Genomic DNA, 20,337 nt, shown 5'->3' on the forward strand with positions numbered 1-20,337 from the left:
CAACAGGTAATGCTTGTACACCCATGATAATTCCTACCCCAGCCTCGCTCAGCCTTTCACCACCTTTAAAGACAGAACAAAGTAACAGAAATTCACACAGATTTTAAAATGGTATACTGTGTCTGAAACTCCCATTCAAATTCTTCCTTAAATTTCCTTTTCATATTATTTCTATCTACCACAACATAGGTAAGAGTTGAATTCTGCATTTAATTGTAGAATGTCTAACAAATTTTTTAGCACTTGTGTGTTCATTGCCTATCTTCTTTATAAATGTTATTCTGTAGATTAAAAGTGACTCTGAGGAACGTAGTGGTGGTAATTTAAAAAAAGGTAGCAAAAGGGTGTTGCTAACCAATACGGAAGCAAATGTTCTTACGTATGTATGTGAAATACAGAGGATAGGTGCACGGACTACAGAGAGTTACAGTTCTCTAATTGAAAGGGATTTTATGCATTTCTGGAGTATTTACAGTAATTCTAACTACGAAAGGTAACATATTTTACTGAGAGGTTTTGATGACTAAGCAAGCTAGCAATCCTACAGATAGAAATGGCTGCAACAGTTAATGGTGTTAATTTTTTTTTTTTTAATGTTGCACTTACAAGCTCCTAAATAATTTACTGACGAGGTTTGGGAGATCTTGCTGTCTGTTAGCGTTGTCATGCTGTCCTGCGTGCAAGAGGAAATGTTTATTCCATTACATTCTTTTAAACATCTGGTGTTTTTTAGGCCTAAGGACTGTCTCCGTTCTATTATGAAGAGAGTGAACCATAAAGATCCTCATGTTGCTATGCAAGCATTAACAGTAGGTTCTTTTTAATATAGTGCGTTTCCTTCCTGAGAAGTTATATTGCAAAAAGTCTTCCCTGAGTTCTGATCTTTCTTTCTTTAGCTTCTAGGAGCATGTGTGTCAAACTGTGGTAAAATCTTTCATTTAGAAGTCTGTTCAAGAGATTTCGCCAGTGAAGTAAGCAATGTGTTGAATAAGGTAATGTATTTAGTTGATTTATGCAATTCATATAAAAGTGCAATCAGACACTGAACTGGGGTAATCTGAAAGTGCAACGGAATCTACCTTTGGAAGACTGGAAATCTGGTGGTGGGGGAAGGGATACAAGATTACTGGGAAGACTGTGGCTGTGAGAAAGAACTTCCTGAATACCGCTTCACACTGCAGTTACTTCTGTAGTCTGTCTGGTGGAGGTGGGGTGTGGTGTGTTAATTTATAACTATACAAATTCATTTTTACGTTAAATAACAGCAGTGAAACACTAAATACAGATGTGGTGAAATGGAGAAAATACAAGGCTTTTATATAACCTTATTTTACTTATTTTGGGCCTAGTACATATTGTAATAGTACAAACACAATGCTGGTATAGTATTCTCCCTTTCTAATAAAGATATCCCTTAGTGATACATTCAGTATCCCATAGTGACTTCAGAATAAAATGTCTATATAGTTTATATTGACAGCAACATGAAATGATTTGAAATTAAGAAATTAAGAACAGATTCCTACATTGTTTAACTAGTTTATACTGTTCTTGCAGGGTCACCCAAAAGTTTGTGAAAAGCTGAAAGCCCTTATGGTGGAATGGACTGATGAATTCAAGAATGACCCACAGCTTAGTTTAATATCTGCTATGATAAAAAATCTTAAGGAGCAAGGAGTTACTTTCCCAGCTATTGGTTCACAGGTATATTAAATTTTGTGGTTGTTCTAAAAGGGTATCACAAATTCCTTTTACCCTCACTTCTGTATTTTACAGTTTGTAGTCTTGAATTCTATAATGTGTTTGGCAAACAAAATGAAGTCTCTCTTGTCTTAAAACATTCCTTTGAAGGGTGAAATGCTCTGATTTACTTTAGATTTTTATGTTGCAGATGAATACAAATCAAAATTGTGAACTTAATGCATTGTCAGTTTTTGCTGAATTAATTTTTACATCTTTCACTTTTGGCTAGGCTGCTGAACAGGCAAAAGCAAGTCCAGCTTTAGTTGCCAAAGATCCTGGTACAGTAGCCAACAAAAAGGAAGAGGAGGATTTAGCTAAAGGTGAGTCCATTTACTTGCTGACCTGATGAATATATTGGCAAATATCAAATAAAGCAGGCAAAAAATGTTTTGCTTCCTTCCTCTATGTGAATAGTATATTTATGGATTGTAGTTATGATTTCTGTTCCTTTCTTTTTGTAGCCTTCCTGGAGAGTTAGAGATTAAAACTATTATATGGGTAAAAAATATGAAAAATTACTGATTTTTCACTTTTTTTTTCCCCTTGCCAAACTGAAACAACACAGCAAAAAATCTGCAAAATCTCATGTTAAGGATATGCTCTACTATGGAACTGTTTGATACAAGTTCTACACTTGGATTTTCCCTCTTCCTGGAGAAAGTGAAGCACATTCATTTGCAATTTAAACATTTGATGGAAGGAGAAAATAAGGATTATAGTATAAGTTGCATGCCAAGTATTTTGAGTATACTACTTTAAACTTTTTGAATAATGTTTCTGTAGTATACTTTAAGGCTTTGATTGCTGTAAGCATAAGTGGCTGTTAAATGTCTCACTGCAGTCCCAATAAACAAAACTAGGATGGTTTCTTTTGATTTACTGTTGTACTAAGGTATATTTAAAGGTCATTTAATGATCCTATACCAGAAGCATGTGAAGAGTTATTCTTAGAGTGGTTTGATCTTTGTGGTCTAGATACTGGTTTTTGAGGTCAAACTTCAGCAATGAAAAGACATCAAATGTTAGCCGTTGTATGTGGCATGGCTTTGGGCTTAAAGTTGGAACACTCTATGAGTGAAGTTCTTGCAGTAGTAGTTGGTGGATGCTTGCAGTTTCTCGTATTTGATAGAATTTTTTTTTTTTTAGCTATTATCTAATGTAACATTGATTTATTTAAATTGTCATTAGCCCATCTTAATACGTTACTAATTGTTTCTTCAACAGTTGATCCGCCAAAGGATCAACTCAAAGAATTTCAAGGTATTTGTGTCTCCAAGGTTCAGATTCTGCATGGGTTTTCTAATGTTTGTTCTTTTGTTTTTTGTTTTTTGTGCCCTGCTCTGTCTTTTTCTAAAGATGATAATTTTTTTCACAGCCTCGTGAAAGGAAGAGTTTAATATGAGTGAAACCTTCCTGCTCAGTCAAGTTTAATTGAAAATGACCAAGAAGTGTAAAATTATTCTGGGAATGATAGGGAGAGAACAGGAATAGACAGAATTCTGCTTGTCTAAGCAAAAATCTTTTTCTTAATTATGAATTAAGGAGGCACTGATTTACTGTGAGGGTGACTGAGCACTGGCACAGGTTACTCAGAGAGGTTGTGGAGTTTCCATCCTTGGAGATATTCAAAAGCTGTCTGCACGTAGTCCTGGGCAGCCAGCTCTAGGTGGCCCTGCTTGAGCAGGAGATTGGACAAGATGACCTTCAGAGGTGTCTTCCAACCGCAACCAATCTGTGTGATTCTCTGATTTTGTGAATTCAGGCGAAAGACTCTTAATCTAACAGAGAAACAATGTGTACCTGGATAGCTGTATCTTTTCAATGTTTCAAGTGATCTGAAAAAGTCGAACATCATGTATAAACTAGTAAGAATAGAAATACTTTACATCAGCTCAAGATAATAACGATAATGTAATAATAAAAAATGGATCTCTTCACTGAGTTACCCTGTTTGCACTTAAGTGCTATTTATTCATCCACCCGTGCCGAAAGCCTCAGTAAATCTATAGGCAGGATTGTGCTCTGTAGTCATAAAACATCTTTTTGGTTTTTACCATTATTTCTAAATGAAAGGCAGACATGTATTATGATGCAACAGGAATGGAATTATACTAAAAGTTTTCACAGAGTTAAATTTTCATATCATTCAACTCATTTTCATAGAGAATTTTCATGTGACTAACTCTTCTTTTGTAGCTATTGAACTATCACTAAAAGAGCAAAGGCAACAGCAAACAACACTTTCCGGTTTGTATCCGAGCACCTCAAGCCTTTTAACAAATCACAAACATGAGGGCCGAAAAGTTCGTGCGATCTATGATTTTGAGGCTGCTGAAGACAACGAATTAACTTTTAAAGCTGGAGAACTTATAACTATCCTTGATGACAGGTAATGTATGTAGAATGCCTACTAGAAGTATATTAGACTGTAAAAATCAATTGAGAATAATTGTGTCTTCTATGTAGAAGCATACATTGGAATACAATTGCAATAAAATATATTCACATATTAAATACTTAATTTAGTTATTTCCTAGTTTTTTTTACATACAAATGTAATTGCATAAAGATTCTTGTATAAAGATTTCTGTAGATATACAAATTCTATTTATGTACAAGTAGTATAAATGCCTTGTACAGTGCAGTTCTTAGGAAAATTCCGTTTGAGTATGGGTTTTTAAATTATTTTTTTCTCTTTAGTGATCCAAATTGGTGGAAAGGTGAAACTCATCAGGGTATAGGATTGTTTCCATCTAATTTTGTAACAGCTGATCTTTCTGCTGAGCCAGAAATGAGTAAGTAACAGTATATTATGTATATATGTTAAGTCTTGCCGTGGCCCAAGGGATATTTCTGTAGTGATGTACTTTCCCTATTTCCTTTCCCTCATGACAGAGTTCAGTTGCAAATTAACGTGATAGTCAAAGTAAAACTGAGGAGCCCTTGCTGTGCTCTCACAAACAGTCGTATCTTTACATGTCAGACCAAGGTTGCCCAAGCTGGCATGTGCTGAAAAATAAGATGCTGTCTACTGCTCACTTTGTCAGTAGCTTCCTTGAGACTCATTTACCAACTCCACTGACACCTAGATAAATGTAGGCAACAGCAGTTTTTTTCCAAATTGCATTTTTGCCTGGTTGCAATGGTACATTTCTGATCAAGGAAAAACTGAAGGCCCTAGGCCAAATGGGAGTCAGAGACAGATTACCACTGTTCAGACTATTCAGGAAATCTACATACTGTAAGTACGTATGCGTGCACAATGGAAGGCATTTTTTTTCTGCCTACTGGTTATCTTCTTGTATCTATTTATATCAGTCTAACCAACTCTAAATATTTATTAAAAATACTAAATATTTGATGAGGTTTTAAGATGCTAGAACTGATTTCTGAGTTTGCAAGATGAATCTCGCGTGATCTCAATATGAGTGTGCCAAACAAATGAGCTGGTCAGCAGAATTGCATGCTATAGGAGTCATCTGTTTTTATGCTCTATGTCTAACTGATAAGAGTGGTATGATAAGAGTAGTATTTGGCAGCTTTTTTTGTTGTGGCCTCCACGACAGAGGAGTGAGATGCTTTTGCAGGTGTTATTTGATGGAGAAGAAATAGCAAAATTTGAGAACTTTTGATTACATACTTTGCTCTGGAGAAAAGAAGGCTCCAGTTTGTCATAAATGATTTTACCAATTTTCTCGTAAACCTGACTCATTAGCCCTATTTCTTCCAGTCACTCTCTCAGTCTGTTTTCCTGATGATTTATTAGTAAGTATGTTACACGCAGGGAGACTCCGATAAAGACATTTACTTGCTAGAACATGTTTCTATTGCCCATCTGTGAACTGATGTTTTTTTAATGCAATTTACAGATTTGTTTATGGAAATTGTTTAAGTCTGTGGAGATGTTTTTGGCCTCCAAAAGTCAACAAAATACTATTTTTTTTCATTTTCACAGTAGATGTTTCAAATGCAAAAAATTCAGGCAACATGCTAGCTGTAAAACATTTATGTCATTGTTTTGTTTATTTTTGTTTTATAAAATGACATCTGTTTATCTTGCAGTGAAAGCTGAGAAGAAAACAGTGCAGTTCAGTGATGAAGTTCAAGTAGAGACAATAGAGCCTGAGCCTGAACCAGTTTATATTGATGAAGTAAGTGCGACACAAGTACTGATTTTCAACTGCGGTACATATAAATATGTGATGTTTAAACTTTTCATCCTGTACCTCAAAAACAATGTGAAAAAGCAGGAGAACGTGGTCAAAAGAGAATGGGAAGGGGAAGTTGATTTAATTAAAAAAAAAAAACCAAAACAAATACCTGCAGTATTCTAAGTTGTTCACATGTCTTGAAGTTCTTAGGAATTCCTGAAACTGAATTTGGATACTGGAACCAGAAGCTTGGTTGGAGTGAGCATTTGCTTTCAAGTTTTAAGTACTTCATGATACCTCAGAGATATCCATCTTGAATGCTGGCTTAGATTTACTTTCAGTATAACCACCACTGTCTTCCCCCAGTCTGAAAGATATTTTTCCTTCTCTGAGAACTGTGAGCTTTTTGTTGCTCTGCAAATAATATTTGGTGACATTCACACCGTCTCACCACAGTGATTCTGCAAGGTTCCCAGGAACTCTCAGCCCACAGTGCTTTTCCCTGACTTTTTTTTTTTTTTTTCCCTTTTCTTTTCTTTTCTTTCTCTCCCGGGGGGACTTAGAACTGTTCTCTTCCTCCATTTCTTCCTCAACTAGGATTCTGTCATTGTTTTTCGAAATGAAAACTCAGTTACTGCCTTCCTAAAGTCCTATTTAACTCCTGCCTCAAGTACTCTTCCTCCCAAGAGATATAGGTTAGTTTGTAATCTGCTGAAATAGCTTCTCTCAGGCCTGCCTTGAAGTGCCTTCCAACTTTTGTCTTCTGTTATAGTTAGTTTATGTTTTACTGTTTTGTTTTTAAAATGACCATAGTATAATTTTTAAGGAAGTAGTTCATTTGGCTTCTTCCTGATTTTCGCAGGGTTAAGGAGGAAAAGCATGGTTTTAGTTTCCACTTAGTTACAGCTTACAAAACTCTGGCCTGTTAAAGGCTATTTATTTGATAGCACTCAGCTAAAAAGTGATTTTTGATCATTTACATATAATTTTTGGTTAAGCAATATAGTTTGCTCCAAGAGATACTTTTCAAAGTACCTATTAATTTCCACCCTTTTGTATTTTTAAAAATGGGTTGCACTTAAACTGGTCAATCAAGGATGTCTTAGTCTGAAGTCAGCCATGTAACCCCTCCAAACATCACCTTAAATTAGTAATGACATTGCTCATGTGCTGATAGGCCTCATACACTTACAAAGTGCAGGATAGTTTTTCAGTATATTTAGTTTTAAGTACCCATTTCTTTTTAAAGTACTCTCTCAATGTATTCTGTCAAAACATTTGCACTAATACCACTAGGTGGTAGTATTGCATATGTAATAACTAGAATGGAAAAACAGAAACTGTTCATAAAATACAGTTTAGAAGGACTTTTAGAAATAAAGGGGTATTCTGCACATTCTACTTGTTACTACTAATTATTTTTATCATTTCCTTTATCCTTGTTCATTCTTCATTCCTGTAAAGTAGCATGTATGATTTGTATTTTCTTGAAGTTAGTCTAGATGATTTCTTAGTCCCAAGAGATCCAAATGACTGTTGTAAATAACTGCTTTAATTTGCTATCCTGAAGGTGTTAATTTTTTCCCCCAACCACATATGCCCTAATTACACAATTTGTGTTCTAGGATAAAATGGATCAACTCTTGCAGATGTTACAAAGTGCAGATCCATCTGATGACCAGCCAGACCTCCCAGAATTGCTTCATCTTGAAGGTAAGAAAATGTCATGGGTTTTTTTTGTTTTTGTTTTCCTCTCTAGTAATTACGTATATCAAACCAAATTTAAACTAAACTGAAACTACTTCAGGTTGCAGTGGCAAATTTTCTTCCTTGAAGCAGAGATCGCCTTTCAGATTTACCTGAACTTTTTTATGCAAAATATTTTTAGTTTTACACTCCCTGGATGTTAAAGGTGTTTTGTTTCACTGCATTTTAATTTTCTTTTTAAAATATGCTTTTTAAATTGTACCAATACTGAAAACTTCTGCTGGATTTCACTGTTAAATTGTTCATGAAACTGCTTCTGTTACTATAATTGTTTTGGCATGCAGATTGTAGTAGCAATTAAAAAAAAATTGGACTAGCATCTATGCATTTCTATTTTTTAAAAAATTACTTTCTGACTTGTAGTATTGAAATCTTCAGTACTCTGATAGATTTTAATGTCCTTCTGTTCTAGCAATGTGTCACCAGATGGGACCTCTCATAGATGAAAAGTTGGAAGATATAGACAGGTAAAAAAGTACATGTATTTTGACTCAAGATTAATTCTTAGAAAGACCACTGTTGTTACTTAGCGATATCTTAATCGCTTCTGTGAATATTGGCAAAGAAAATAAGTGTATTTATTAGTAGCTCCTCGTATGGGAGGAGGTCTGAAGGGTTTTTTTACTAATCACGTAATATTTTATAGTATTGTACCATTTGACGTTACGGTACTTGTCAGGCATCACTTCACAGGCCGTAAGAGTATGTTGCTTATCACACCTCATGAAAGTTTCCCTGTATTGTCTGTTCTTACTGAAGTTATCTAAATGATAGAATAAGCTGTAAAATATGTTTTCTAGGAAACATTCAGAACTTTCAGAGCTCAATGTTAAAGCGATGGAGGCTCTTTCTTTGTATAACAAATTGATGAATGAAGACCCAATGTATTCCATGTATGCAAAACTACAAAACCAACAGTATTATATGCAGTCATCTGGTGTTTCTGGCTCTCAGGTATGTATGTAACCTTTAATAGCTATTGCTGTTATCAAGTACATACTGAGCTGTGGCTGATTTCTTGTAAATTATTAGTGATAAACAGTTTTGCCCATGAGCTAACTTTTGTAAAAAACTTGCTCAAGTATTACTTTACAGTATACTTCTCTACATTACTAAAATAAATTATTACTTGCAGTCAACATGCTCCACAACACTTTCAGTATATATTTCAGTATATATCAGTATATATTTATCTCCTATTTCTGCCCTGCTGTTGCCCCCACCCTTGCCCCCTGAGTTGGAAACCTCTTTTTATAATCTTTGTTACCTTAATGCTAGGTTAAAAACATCTTGCTCCCTCAGAGATAATATCAAATGAAAGAACAGTGTTTTCTTTCAACACAGTATGTAAAAACCAAAAAAAAAAAAACCCACAAAAAACCCAAACAAACAAAAAAAACCCCAACCCCAAACCTGTTTGTTTTCACCTGCAAGCTTTGGATATATTTTCCTTTTGCAGGTTCTAACACTTTTAGTTCTTTTTGGTTCAATTCTTTTTAATCAAGGAAAAAGCCCATCCCGTGCTTTGAGTTGCATGTAAAATTAAAGCTGCCAGACATTTGCATAGCTGGTCAAAGAAACTAAAGAACCAAAGGAGAAAAATTCCTGTTTAAGATTATGCCCTCCCCACCCTAAAATCAATCTAATTTCCTTTTTCTGAAATATCAGTAGAAGGCATTTAGGATTTAAACTACTGAAGTTAAAAATTGTATTTCTTTCATGTTAGCATTTCTATGTAATTGACTGTTATCTCTGAGTAACCTACTTTTAGATTATTCATATACTAAGGTATTTTTAAAAGGTCTTTTAAACATTTAATTTTTTAATCCCATAGTGTAATGCACACTTTCTGTATTCTTTTCCTGCTTATAGGAATATGTAACCTTTCCAGCTGTTTTTCCAATAATTTACTTGCTTTTTGAGTGAGTAAAAAATAATTCAAGCCAATTTATTAATACCTACCCAGTATTAATACCTACACAGAGGAGGGCCACAAAGATGATCAGAGGGGGGGAGCACCTCTCCTATGAAGACAGGCTGAGAGAGTTGGGGGTCTTCAGCCTGGGGAAGAGAAGGCTCCGGGAGCACCTTATAGTGGCCTTCTAGTACCTAAAGGGGGCCTACAGAAAAGGTGGAGAGGGACTCTTTTTATCAGGGAGAGTAGTGATAGGAAGAGGGGTAACGGCTTTAAACTGGAAGAGGGTAGATTTAGATTAGATATTAGGAAGAAATTTTTCACTCTGAGGATAGGGAGGCACTGGAACAGGTTGCCCAGAGAAGTCGCGGATGCCCCATCCCTGGAGGGGTTGAAGGCCAGGCTGGATGGGGCTTTGAGCAACCTGGTGTAGTGGGAGGTGTCCCTGCCCATGGCAGGGGGGTTGGAACTAGATGATCTTTAAGGTCCCTTCCAACTCTAACCGTTCTGTGATTCTATAATTATATAAACATTGAAGCAGATTTAGTTGATTTAGTTCTTCTAGCTTCCTACATATATGTACTTTCTTTCAGTGTCTTTTAAGAAGAGGATGTATGTTTTTGCAGTGTCATGAAGAGGAACGTTGTCTTCTGTTCATACGTGATAAGCAGTCATGCCATGACCCTATCAAATAATTTTAATGTTTTATAAATGGGCATGTGTCTGGGGATTTTTAAAGGGAAAAACTGGATTTTGGGGTGAAGAGGAGCCAAAGTTCTGAAAAGTTAAGAGGTTTCTGAAAAGTTAGGAGATCTCATGCCTTTGCAGCCTTCTAAAATTGTTTTGTGATATTGATAAACCTTCTATGAATAAATCATCTGAGATTCATGAATCTTAAGATGAGGGCTGTATATTGTAAACTTATACGAACTTAATTGTGCATGAGACTTGATAATTTCTTCTCGTAATTTGTGTAAAGCCAAATAATCCATGATTGAAAAAAAAGCATGGAGTTTAGAAATTTAGTCTTGATTTAGAATACAGTTGAGACATATACTAGTTAGCTTTTCCTCTAGCTAGTTGTAAAACGTTACCTTATTTTCAGTTGAAATTTACTTGAGACCTCTTTTTCCCTTCTGCCCCCACTCAAACAATTTTACAATCGCAGTCTCAGCAATTATCTGAAACGATAGGTTAATGAATGACATCAAAATAATACACTATTGGCTTTCCATTTTAATGATTGTACTTAGTGAAAGTTATCTGGGCATCAAAAAGTATTCTGCTTTGGACTGCTATTTGCTACGTGATTTACATCCTTCAGCGTTTTCATTCAAAAGTAGAAGCTCTTCATTAGCATAAGTGATAGTCATCAAAATAAAATTTGGAATACAAGTTTTCCAGTAAACTATTTGACCTTTTTGGTACTGGAGCCTGAGGTTAGAAATGTAAATAGTGTCCTTTGAAAATCTGGTAATTTTTTCTGTGCTGCAATGCTTAATAGAAGACAATTAGTTTCTTTCTGGTAACACATCTGTAATAAAGGTTTGAGAGACTGTCTTAAGTTCGAAAGTCAGATATTAAATACCAAGTTTTCTTGTATTTTATTTTTAATGTGCCTTTATTTAACTTTCTAGGTTTATCCGGGGCAACCTCAAAGTAATGCTTATTTGGTGGCAGGGAGCGCACAGATGGGCCATATTCAAGGCTACAACCTTCCTCCTGAGCAACTCTCTTCTCTCAGCCAAGGCACAGTTACTCCATCTGCCAGCTCAGTACTGCCTGGTCAGCCTGCACAGACGTCTTACACAACGTAATTTTAAGTATTTTCCTCTTCAGGTTTAAATCAGTTTAAACATAAAGGACTACAGATAATATTTAAAGGAGATTTTTTTTTTTCTTACAGAAGTATAATTTTAAACACAACTGAAAGATACTTTAATACTATTATTTCCAGTGTGCTTGTTATTAGTGTCACGTATTTGGTAGAAATTCCTGACAAACTTCAAATTTTTCGGTTGTTTTTATATTTTTCTCTAGTTTTTAATTTTACATATAAGAAATATATATTTTTTAATATATATTTATTTTGTATAAAAGAAAAATTAAAGAAAATTACATAGACATGACTGATAATTTTTTTATTTTTAATTTTTTAGATAATATACATATAATGATGAAGTTATCTCCTGCTGTGGCTGGCTTTGTATAACTTCTGGGATAGTGTATATTGTATTGTATTTTTTAAAAAATATCTTACTGTGGAAGAATTCTGTTAATTTTGGAAAAGAAGCGAATCGACTATGAACACTTACTAAAGCTTGTACAGTTTCCCCATATAAAGGAGCTACAAGTGACTTTCTATTTTGGGTAGATGCCCAAACATGCTTAGCTTTGGCTAAGCTACCTATATTGTCAAAATGTTTTGAATTAACCTTAGGAAATGATTAGGGTGTTGTTTTTTTTTTTCTCTCTGTATAAAGTAATTTTATTTTACAAAATGAGAGATATCCATCTTGAGTTATTAAAGTATTTGTCTCTGTTCCCCAGAGTTACTTATTTGGAGCGGTAAGGCATATATTGATATAATGAGTTTCTGCATACTTCACCTGACTTGTTTTTGCTATTTAAAACAGTTGGCTGGGTTTTGGTTTTTTTTCATGAGCAGAGTGGAAGATAGATTGGTTTCCATGTTGCACATTAAAATAAAACAAAGTATAGAGTCACAGTTTAGTTTTAAATCCATGGGAGGTGTGTTAGGTGTGTTTAAATCTGAGGAGTCTGACTTTTAATTGGACTATTCATCAGCTATATTTTTAAATATGCAAGGTGTCCAGAGTTAGGAGATTTTTGTGTGTATATACAGAACAGCTGAAGAAGCAATAGTTGGTTACTTGTTTGTTAATTCAACTTTTTTTTTTTTTTTTCTTTTCAGCGCAATGGTTGGCTCTGTTGCTGGAAATACTTACTCTAACCAGGCTTCAGTGTATAGTCCACCACCTGCTACTGTTGATGTTGCTGCTTATCAGAATGCTGGAACTAATATGTCCCAGGTGCCAAACTATAACTTAGCGTCTACACCTCTGCCACAGACAGCAGGCAGTCAGCAAGCACCTCCACAACAGCCACAGCCTCCACCACCTCAACAACCACAGCATAGCTACTCGCAGAAGGCTCTGCTATAGGATCCAGGACTTCTGATTCCTAATCTTCTTTAACCTCTGCTAAAGGCAGTTGGCAATTCTATGAGTTTCTTCCTTTAATCTCTTAAACTTTGTTTATCCTCAGCTTAATAAGAATCTATCTTGGTGAACAAGTTCAATTTGCACTGACTTTTTAGGATTTTTTTTTTAATTTTGCAGAGGAACAGATATATTTAGGACATTTAATTCCTTTTAAAATGCCTAAAAATTGGTACAAGATTATTTATGTCTGGTAAAATTGGCTAGTCTGTGAAAACTCAACACTTGCAAACTGTTGTGGCATATATGTTATGTACATATAGTGTGTGATTGCAATAGTGGTCATTTCGTATAGCTTTGGTGATCATGTGAATATATTTAACACAATGTTTAAAAATAATTTACTTTACTATTTTATTTTAATCATGAACTGACAACCATGTTTCATAGTTTTGTCTAGTTTTATGACAGATGTGATGTCTTTTTCCAATGCAGGAAAAGCAGTAATTCTGCATATCATGGTTACGCTTACAAGCTAAGGTCTATATATGAATTTACAAACTTATCTGAGTCTAGGTTTCATTGCTTCTTGAATTGAACCCAAGTGTATCATGACTATTAGATGGCTTATCTACCAAAGTAAACTAGTTAACTAGTTAAGTGATTTGGGGGGATAACAGCAAATTATGATTCTGCTTCAGATATGATTAATAACTTAGAACTACTATTCAGAGGCTGCTAAACATACCATGGGACCATGCAACAGATCAGAATCTTGCATTTTATCATGATGGCATGTAATTTATTTTTTCCAAGTTGTTTTTTACAGTGAGAACCAGAACTGTATTCTATGTGTGTCGGTAGAGATTACACCAAAGACAGTAACTGAGTGGGAGAAGAAATTACGGAGTTTTAAACTGGAACACACAACAGGAATAACACTACTTTATTCAAGGCTTCTTAATTAGAACATGGAGAATTATGGACATTTAAATCACTTTGCTGAACAAACCTTCAGGGCTTTATTTTATCTCTTGTGGCCTTGCTTAGCAATTTGTTCTGTTTACTGTTCTTACACAAACACTTCTGCCTTAAACATCTGTTTCAATTTCCAGTTGTACCATTTGAGTTTGTTAGCCCTTCCATAGTATGACTAGTTTAAGAGGCATCTTATTTTCATTCACTTTCAGGTTACTTTTCAGCAGCAACATACATAAGCCTTTTTTAAACCCTTGCATTTCTCATAACTTAGCCAGGTGGCTCTTTAAGGCATGATGTTTTCTTTCCACAGCTGAGGTGCTGCAAAAGGAACATGGTGATGGAAGGCAGCATTTTAGATATGCCCGATCAGAGTTTCTTGTACAAAGGCTGTTGTTACTTTGCATTTGTGTTCAGTCTGTTAATGCATCCTGGTTTCCTCTTATCTTTTCCAGTGACTCTAATTCCAATTAGAGCAATACTAGATGGCTTCAACATCAGATCTGTGTTTTCAGTCTTGTTAGTGTATATGTCAGAAACTGTTTGCTTTTGTGTACTATATTTTAGTGTGAAGCTTCGGGAATCAAGTGTTGCAATTGTACATTATACAATAAGCTGACCTCAGTTATCCCATACACTCCTGCTCTGTTCAGAGTTACCTAACATGCCTTTGTTTCACTGTTTTAATAGACACTGGTATTTTGCCTGTTAATGCTTTTAGATGACTACTTTGCATAACTTCTAACTGGGGTTGTTACAAAACACGCCCATAGCTGATGTGTTCCAGTTGGGGATGTTCTAGCTAGCTGGCTGTCTTGATACTAGTATTTTCATGTTGTGGTTTTGTTTTTTTTTTTCCTCCAGAATTCTTAAGCACCCTCAAAAACTGTCATTACTTCAGTACTTGGTGTCGTCGCAAAAGTCTGTGGAATTTGAAAGGAAATACTAAAAAAAAAAAAAAAAAAAAAAATAATCCAAGATACTGTCATGGATCATTTTTAATAGATTGAAGAGGTGATTTTCCATAGAAAGGGCACATAGTATCATTTACATAGTGTTGTCTGTACGTTTTTAGGTACCTTATTCCAAAACCAGAGAAACAATGTGTATAGAAGTGTATAATTTCTGCACAAAAGTAAAAATAACTTTTTACTCCATAGTTCTTAGGCCCTGATTCAAGGAGGAGCTTGAAGCATCAAAATAGTCCAGGTGACATTGACTATTTGTATTCTCAGGTTTTCACATGTTGTGTCACATGTTCCCTAATAAGGGCCTATGGAACGTCTGTACAGAAAGGACTCAGCAAAAATACTTTTTGTTACTTATTTGTCTTTGTTTTTAAAATACTTAAGTCATCTTTCCTTAAAACACAGAAATGCTTGTTCCTGGTTTCTCCTTTGAACACTGAAAACTTATGTATATCTTAATTTTTTCTCCCAACTTACTTATTTTGGGCATTTATCTATCTTTAAGAAAATTAAAATCACCTTTCATTTGTGTTCATCGTGACCAAAAAACATTTTCTAAAATGCAATGCCACTATAAATTCGGTCTAATAAAAGTTTTGAAAAAAAGATGGACACTTTTTATTTTCCTTTATGCCTTTATTAGAGTCACTGCTCTAAGATATCTCCTGTAACAAGTTGTGAATTTTAGTTGACTTAGAATCAGTTTTCATTGTCCACAATTGGTGCAGTAGATCGCTAGAATTTTAGGATCAGAGTCTTAGTGTTTCTGTTGCATCCTACATTTTCCATTTCAGGTGCAATTTTCAGATTAAATTGAATTTGGAGCTGTATTGCTTCATGTTGATTTTTCTCATTCATCAGAAAAGATTATTTCATCTTCTCATTTGGTTGTGTCCTGTACACTAGATAGTCGAAAGTGATGCCTCCTCCTACCTTGCTAGATGCTGTCATTGCACTAATTTCTTCACTCATCCTCTCGTTTCCTCTCGAACTGATGAATTAGCAATTGTATTTCAATTCACCTCCTCGCAGCTGGTTCGGTATCATGAACCGGGAGATGCCATTGCTGGGGCTTCTCTGCTGAGTTTTATTCTGAGATTCCTTGTTTATGTGTTGTTTTGTTCGCGTGTGTTCGTGAACACTGAATATGGGTGAGAGGGGGAAAGTACATGTACAGCTACTGTATGGAAAAGCTTTTCAGCAAATTAAAGTGTCAGGAAGTTCATCTATTTGAAAGTTAAGAATCCCTGGAAATGATATGTTACTCATGTTCCAATAGAAGACCTAATTTTTGAATGTCTTTGTTTCTTTATATGTAAACTGTCAATGAAAGGCTAAAATGTTTTCATAATATTTTGTATAAACCTTTGCTATTTAACCCTTTCATTAAGGAATACAAACATGTTAATTAACTCCAGAAGGGGTATTTTAGTGGCTTGTTTATCATGAACTGGAGCGAATGCTGGAAAGTGCCTTCTGTGCATTTCACTTCTATAAACAAAGCTTGCTTACCCGTGTGTATCATCTCAATTTATGTGGGCATAACAAAGATGTCAAGATTTACTGTAAAGCATCCCAGGAAAAATACTGAGACAGCGCGTTAAAATTTGCTACAGTGATGTCATGGCAGTGTGTTCCAGAGTGCACAGCTGCAGAAGCAGTTGCAACATATTTACCCACCTCTGTTTTGTAACTGGTACCCATGCAGATGTGTGCCTATGTCACCGGTCAAAGTACACATAGACAGGTGTAAAACAACAGTAAAAAGGAACAAAATACAAGAATTACTGCATGCTTCTCAGTAGTTGTGGAGCAGCATATTGCCCTCATGGTACAGTTACTACTCATGAATTTTGAGGGGAGGAGAGCTGAAATGAATTTGAGTAACCAGAACTTCAGAGAATTCTGCCAGATTGCAGATGCTTAGATGGGACAAAGGAGATAAATGTGCTTTTAATAGCATGTACATATTTTGGTGATCAAATCTAGGCTGCTATTATAGTTCTCTGATTTCATCTAGATGGCAGGAACATCAGATTTACACTGGAGAACTGCTTAATACCTCATTCTCCAATTTTTTTAGTATTGTCTCTAATATCACTTACCTTATTTTTCATTCACATTTCAAAGATATCTGTGCAGTCTTTATATAGAAATGTCTTACCTTATTTCTTGTCTGCTGGGTTTCACAGGCAGAATGAAAAAGAGCATCTCTAATTGCAGCACCTATGATGGCACTTTGAATTACACAACTGCAGCTTTCTTGGGAGAAGCTGCATGTATCTGTTGTGGAACAAGGGAGCGTAACTTTTCCAGTTAAAAATTGGGAGGAGATTTCTTTCTTTCAAGAAAAAGGTGAAGTAAAAGTTATAAAACCCTCTATTGCTACAGAAAACCTTCATTGCGAACAGAAGGCAGAATCATTTTTTACTCTGTTATTCAGTCTTCGTAAAGCTGGCCAACTCCACACTACAGATACTCCTTTTTCATTTTCAGCTGCAATGAAGAATGTTAACCTTCACACATATACTATCTGACACCACAGTAAAAGATGGGAAGGCCTTGCCTTTTGAACTTTTTGCTTCAAGATGTAAAAAACACTATGTATGTTTTTGAAGCCTTGTTTCTGAAATGAGGGTGTTTGTGTTTAAAAAGATTTGATTTGCTACTATGTAAAATTGCAGATCTGAAGTTCACTTTTCATGCTGCTACCTTGGCAAAAAGGTGGTAGGATTTTTTTGTTCTTCTATCCTGCATGTGCTTCTGGAAATCCAAATATTTTTTGTCTTTGTCATGAAAAAGAAAAGAAGCCTGCTGCAGTCTGCTTTGGTTTTAATAAAGTGTACACAGTAGCAAAGTGCATCTTTGGTTTTGTTTGTTTTGATGCTCCCTTTGATGTTGGCATATGTATATATTTAGATATACTGCACTGTTGTACAAGAATTGTTTTAGTAAATAACACTATTTGTAAAAACTGTTAATGTTTTTGGTATGAATGCAAAATATTAAAGTTGGAGTATTTAGTTCATTATGTCGCAAAGTCGATTTATAAATTTCGTAGAAGAATAACCAGAAAAGGACTTCCTTTGCTGGACGGACTTGGTGATGCAATAGGCAAGGTCTGTTAGAAATACTCAGCTCAAATTTTTCTGATTTCGGGTAGGCGAGAGGTGGGGGTTTTGTTGTTCTGGGGATTTTTTTGGTGGATTTTTTTTTGGATGATGCTTACACATAGATTATCATATTTTTACTTGTGAAGTTTTTCATCTGTCATTAACTTCCTTCAGCTAAAATCCAAGTAATACATTTAATACATTGTACAGCTCACTTCAAAATATGCTGTATGTCCTTTTTTTTTTTTTTTTTGGTAAGAAATACAGCATGATTATTTTAAAGGGGTGGTAAAGAACAAAGGAAAACAACTATAACTAAAACAACTAAAACTACAGTTTTTCAAAATCTTATGCTACTCTGTTGCAGGATAAAGACTTTTGTCTCTCACAATAGTTGTAAATTTAAATTATCTGGATTATTTTAAGTCAAGGCTGTTTTGGTTGACACTGATGGTTATCTGTGTTTTAAGCAAGAAATGAGAACTAAGCCGTTGTGAAAGAACTTGTGGAGAAATTTCCACTGATTAAGGCTGATTTGCACTTTTGAAAATTCACATCAATGTTGGGAGTATACATGGGCAACATGCAGGAAATCATATGGGGAGGGAAAAAAGGCAAATATATATTTCTAGTTGCAGATTGAGTACAATCTCTTGAGTTGATAGAAAGTGTAAGGAAATAATCACCAGTGATTGTAGCACCATATAGTTCGCTTTGACTTTGCTTAACCATGTTAAGCATGAGTTTGGAGTGCTTGTATGTGCACCTTTTATTCCTAAAATCAATGCAGCTTGGTGTTTATGCCCCATGTTCCTTGTGGAGGCCCCATCCCTGGAAGTGTTCAAGGCCAGGTTGGATGAGGCTTTGAGCAACCTGGTCTAGTGGGAGGTGTCCCTGCCCATGGCATGGGGGGTTGGAACTCGATGATATTTAAAGTCCCTTCCAACCTAAACCCCTCTATGATTCCATGGTTCCATATTGGTCATATCCACTACGTTAGCCGTTGTACTTTGGACGCTCTTGGTGCTGAATCCAGCAGGAACATGTTGTGTGGTTGGTAAAGCCCATCACCAGAGTGACACTCTTCATTAGTAGAAACTCATAATTATTTGGCTGGTCAGTGTGTCTATTTACCACTTTTTGGCTATAGGAAGCACACGTATCGAGAGATGGAACCCTTCAATGTATCCATGCCTGGGACACTTAATTTTATACAGTATGTTCTATAGCTGTTTTCTAAGCATGATTTACTAATAAGCAAAAAAAAATCTGCCCTGACTGCTACTGAAATCTATTTCTAGCCAGTTGTGGTTGCTCGCCCCTGTTGACTCCTGCATCCTCAGGTATTTGTGGATTATGCAGACATGTTTACTTTTGCAAACGATGTGTCAGACTGTCCCAATTTACTGTGCTTCTCACAGGAGTGTGAACATTTAGATCCTTTGGTTTTGATGTCTTTTAGACTTGTGAATTTTTTCCCAAATTAGTCTTTTTCTTCGTTCCCCTGGTGACATACTCGTGTAGCTGATGCTGAAGAATGGTGATAGAGTTCATTTAGGCAAACCCTGCAGCAAAAAACATGTGGCCTGAGGAATATAGATAGTGTGATGATTACATAAAAATATGCTGTTTTGCATAAGAACAAATGGAAGTCTCAGCTCAGCCGAGGACGGGGAAGTCATGGTTTGCTGGAACCGTGTAAGAAGACAGGGTCGCTACCAACCATCTCACTGAAATGTGCTCTTCAAACATTCAAAGAGGTGTTTTTCAGAGAAACCATAGGTGTTGTCTAAAAGACTCTTGTTTGGGGTGTGTTTGGTCAGAGGGCTCACTTTCCTCTTGACGCGGTGAGGAAACACAAGTTGTGAAGAATTTTTTGCTTTAACAGAGTCCACAATCTCACTTCGTAACAAATTTCTTGCAGCTTCAGTGGAATTGTGATTTATATTATCTGATTGTGTGGGTAACGACACTCCAGTAGGATTCAGCATTAGTAAGTTTTAAAACTCCTCCTGCTCACTTAACTTTAAAGTAGGTAACTTTAATTTAGTAATTTATCTTTGTAAGCTTGTTCTCTCTCAAAACAGACAGACTTTCTACTCCCGAGCACTTCTTATCTTCCGGATAATCAAAGCTTCCTGTAAATGTTGGCTGTTCCTTCCAAGGTTTCCACTGATCTGATCGCTTCAGGGGGCAGTTAGTTGCTCAAACCAGTCCCTAATTTTGCCTCTTCCAAGAACTGGACTCCCTTGAATTTGCCTCCCCGTGAGGCTCAAATTAACACTGGATTTGTTGCTCAGGTTTATTTATTCAGGACAGATAGTTGGTAGCAAGCAATCATTTGTGTATCTGTAAACAGCACTGAGCTGAGCAGCATTCAGCGGGATCCTGCAGTTCAGCAGCACCAACGCAGAGAATCCAAATTCCAGCTCTCCTGTATCTCTCTCTCTCTATCTGTTCAATCCGTTCCATTTACTGTATGTATTTCTTAATGGTTATCTCCTTCTTTCATATGCTTTC

General features: G+C 35.7%; 1 protein-coding gene across 1 annotated transcript in view; it reads left to right on the forward strand.

Annotated features, from left to right (window-relative positions):
* STAM (signal transducing adaptor molecule (SH3 domain and ITAM motif) 1) overlaps positions 1-13,034 on the forward strand; it is a 19,337-nt gene extending 6,303 nt beyond the window's left edge. The window contains exons 2-13 of the mRNA XM_009887119.1: positions 734-809; positions 897-992; positions 1,558-1,704; positions 1,973-2,063; positions 3,940-4,132; positions 4,444-4,538; positions 5,806-5,894; positions 7,520-7,607; positions 8,074-8,128; positions 8,462-8,615; positions 11,214-11,389; positions 12,512-13,034. Of these exons, the coding sequence (XP_009885421.1) occupies positions 734-809; positions 897-992; positions 1,558-1,704; positions 1,973-2,063; positions 3,940-4,132; positions 4,444-4,538; positions 5,806-5,894; positions 7,520-7,607; positions 8,074-8,128; positions 8,462-8,615; positions 11,214-11,389; positions 12,512-12,761 (1,510 nt within the window). The 3' untranslated portion in view covers positions 12,762-13,034. The remainder of the gene's footprint in view (positions 1-733; positions 810-896; positions 993-1,557; positions 1,705-1,972; positions 2,064-3,939; positions 4,133-4,443; positions 4,539-5,805; positions 5,895-7,519; positions 7,608-8,073; positions 8,129-8,461; positions 8,616-11,213; positions 11,390-12,511) is intronic.
* The last annotated feature ends 7,303 nt before the right edge of the window (positions 13,035-20,337 follow it).

This window comes from Charadrius vociferus, unplaced genomic scaffold (genome assembly GCF_000708025.1).
Source record: "Charadrius vociferus isolate BGI_N301 unplaced genomic scaffold, ASM70802v2 scaffold126, whole genome shotgun sequence".
Lineage (NCBI taxonomy): Eukaryota > Metazoa > Chordata > Aves > Charadriiformes > Charadriidae > Charadrius > Charadrius vociferus.